Source organism: Cariama cristata, unplaced genomic scaffold (genome assembly GCF_000690535.1).
Source record: "Cariama cristata isolate BGI_N322 unplaced genomic scaffold, ASM69053v1 scaffold29249, whole genome shotgun sequence".
In the NCBI taxonomy this organism is placed as follows: Eukaryota; Metazoa; Chordata; class Aves; order Cariamiformes; family Cariamidae; genus Cariama; species Cariama cristata.
In genome coordinates this window covers 5,819-8,493 of record NW_009634534.1, presented here as the reverse complement: position 1 = coordinate 8,493, position 2,675 = coordinate 5,819, and the positions used below count along the sequence as shown (strand labels likewise).

At 59.7% G+C, this 2,675-nt stretch overlaps 1 protein-coding gene across 1 annotated transcript in view; it reads left to right on the top strand.

The window, feature by feature from the left end:
• The window catches only part of LOC104167069 (aldehyde dehydrogenase family 3 member B1-like), a 6,903-nt gene that overhangs the window by 2,537 nt on the left and 1,691 nt on the right, over window positions 1-2,675 (top strand). Inside the window, exons 3-9 of the mRNA XM_009707194.1 lie at window positions 284-394; window positions 557-677; window positions 829-914; window positions 1,151-1,232; window positions 1,572-1,958; window positions 2,040-2,206; window positions 2,422-2,521. Coding sequence (XP_009705496.1) covers window positions 284-394; window positions 557-677; window positions 829-914; window positions 1,151-1,232; window positions 1,572-1,958; window positions 2,040-2,206; window positions 2,422-2,521 — 1,054 coding nt within the window. The remainder of the gene's footprint in view (window positions 1-283; window positions 395-556; window positions 678-828; window positions 915-1,150; window positions 1,233-1,571; window positions 1,959-2,039; window positions 2,207-2,421; window positions 2,522-2,675) is intronic.

Below are 2,675 nucleotides of genomic sequence, written 5' to 3'. Positions count from 1 at the left end.
GTTGCCAGGTGATCGGTTCACAGATGCTAAGCTCAGGAGGCTGTTAAATATTGTGAAGATGTTAAATATTGTTTCTTTCCTCTGGCCAAATACCTGTTTCCATAAAATTTCAGGGACTGTGATGTTCTCTGGGGGTTGCCAGAGGTGATAGCAAGTGCTGCACAGCTTCTACTTAATAGCTTCTCCTGCTCTTCGTGGGCAGAAGAGGGGGGCAATGTCTCCTGCGGAAGGGGAGCAGATGGGATCGGGGTTGGGGTGATGCTTACGTGATGTCTGTCCCCAGCCGTCCTTTGAGGCTTACTTCACCGAGATCCTCCTCTGCAAGAACGAGCTCAATGACACCCTGAACAACCTGTCCCACTGGATGAAGGACGAGCACGTGGACAAGAATCTGGTAAGGCAGAATCTCTGGGCTGACCTGGGAAGGGAAGAGGGGGAGATGAATTGCTGGTGGCAAGGGGCAGAGCGGGTTGGGGAGGAGGGCCGCACTGTGTGCTGGGCTGAGGCAGGGCAGGAGGCGGTGGGAACAGCGTCGAGGTTGTGGCCTTTCTCGCAGGTGACGCAGCTGGACTCAGCCTTCATCCGCAAGGACCCGTATGGGGTAGTGCTCATCATCGCACCCTGGAACTACCCCATCCACCTCTTCCTGGTGCCCCTCATCGGGGCCATCGCTGCCGGTGAGCCAAACCTGTCCTCTGGCCTGGAGGATCCAGGCAGTGCCAGGCATCGGCGAGGGGGACTAGCCGAGGGCCTGGTCCACAGGCTGGGGTGCCAGAAGGGCTGCTGTCACCATGTCACTGCTCTAATGTCCTGTCAATCTCCCCCCAGGTAACTGTGTCATTGTCAAACCCTCGGAGATAGCCAAGAACACTGAGAGACTTGTTGCTGAAATGCTGAGCTGCTACCTGGACAATGTAAGAAGCTCTTCCTGTCCTTGTCCCTGTCCCTGCCCCAGGGCCATGGTGTTTCCAACCCTGCCTTGCCCACACCAGCACCACACCATCCCCAGTCTCATCTGCTGCCGTACCTCCTTCCTCTACGCTCAGCCGGTGTCCACACACCCAGCCCACTGGGATGCTGTTGGTGGGGACGGGGACACAGTGGCCTGGGCAGATGCTGACAGCAAGGGACCTTTCTTCTTATGTTGCAGGACTGCTTTGCTGTGGTGACAGCCGGTGTGCAGGAGACCACCAGACTGCTGGAGAACAAGTTCGACTACATCTTCTTCACTGGTACGTCCTGGGAGCCAGAGCAGAGCCCTGCTTGGTTTTTGTGCAATGAGGAAGAGGAATTCCCTCTGGACCCACCGCTGTGGCTTACCCTGCCCATCAACGTGAGATGGTGGGCAGCCTGCCTGCAAACAGGACCCCTTCCCTGCCCTCTAAGAAGGCAGGCCTCATCGTGTTGGGAATCTGGTGTCGGGATCTGGGAGGATCTGGGATGTGGGTGTCTGAGGGTCTGGTGGGACTTGGCGCATTTCCCCTGGACCTGCCTTCCCAGAGTGCCACATCCCAGAACTGTGCTGTACCTGGTGGGATCCTTGCCATGATCCATCTCTTCCCGGCCCACAGGCAGCCCCTCCGTGGGGAGGATCATAATGACGGCTGCTGCCAAGCACCTGACGCCCGTGACGCTGGAGCTGGGGGGCAAGAACCCCTGCTATGTGTCTGACACCTGCGAAGTGCAGAACGTGGCCCGGCGGGTGGCTTGGGGACGCTTCTTCAACGCAGGGCAGACCTGCGTGGCGCCCGACTACGTGCTGTGCAGCGTGGAGATGCAGGAGAAGCTGATGCCCGCCCTGCGCGAGGCCATCACTGAGTTTTTTGGATCCAACCCCCGGGAATCCCCCGACTTCGGCCGCATCGTGGGGGACAAGCAGTTCCGCCGCATCCGGGCGCTGCTGTGCAGCGGGCGCGTGGCCATCGGAGGACAGACGGATGAGAAGGAGCGCTATATCGGTGAGGGCCTGGGGCCCGGGGCTTGTGGGACCACCTGTGCCTGCGCACCTGGTGATGCCTTGCCATAACCCCTCTCCACAGCTCCCACTGTGCTGGCGGACGTGCTGCCCTCTGATCCTGCCATGCAGGAGGAGATCTTCGGGCCCATCCTGCCCATTGTCGTTGTGGCCAACATGGATGAAGCCATTGACTTTATCAACGCGCGGCCGCGGCCGTTGGCCATCTACGCCTTCTCCTGTGATAGCAAGGTGCATGTGGTTCACGGACCAGAAAAGGGGGTGAGGGAAGTGGGGCAGCAGGGCTTGTGCCCACCTCAGTGACACCCCAGGCATGCTCTGAAGGGTCGTTTGAGCCCACCCGCTCTGGGCACATGGGACTGGTGGATGATTTGGATGATGTTTGACCAGTGCTGCCCCTGAGCCAGGATGCAAGACCCACATCCCCTTCTCTGCTTCCCTCCCAGGTGGTGAACCAGGTCCTGGAGCGGACAAGCAGCGGTGGCTTCTGTGGCAACGACACCCTGATGCACACGGCGTTGACCTCACTGCCCTTCGGTGGGATTGGTAGGTCCAAATCCCCCAACTTGCCTGCCCCTGGCCATCATGAGCCAGGCGTGATCCTACCTGCAGTGCCTGAGTCATGCTGGCCATGGTGAGGAAGGATCTCAGGGGACACAGGGCACCCAGGCTGGGGTCCCAGGTCCAGAGGGCTCAATGG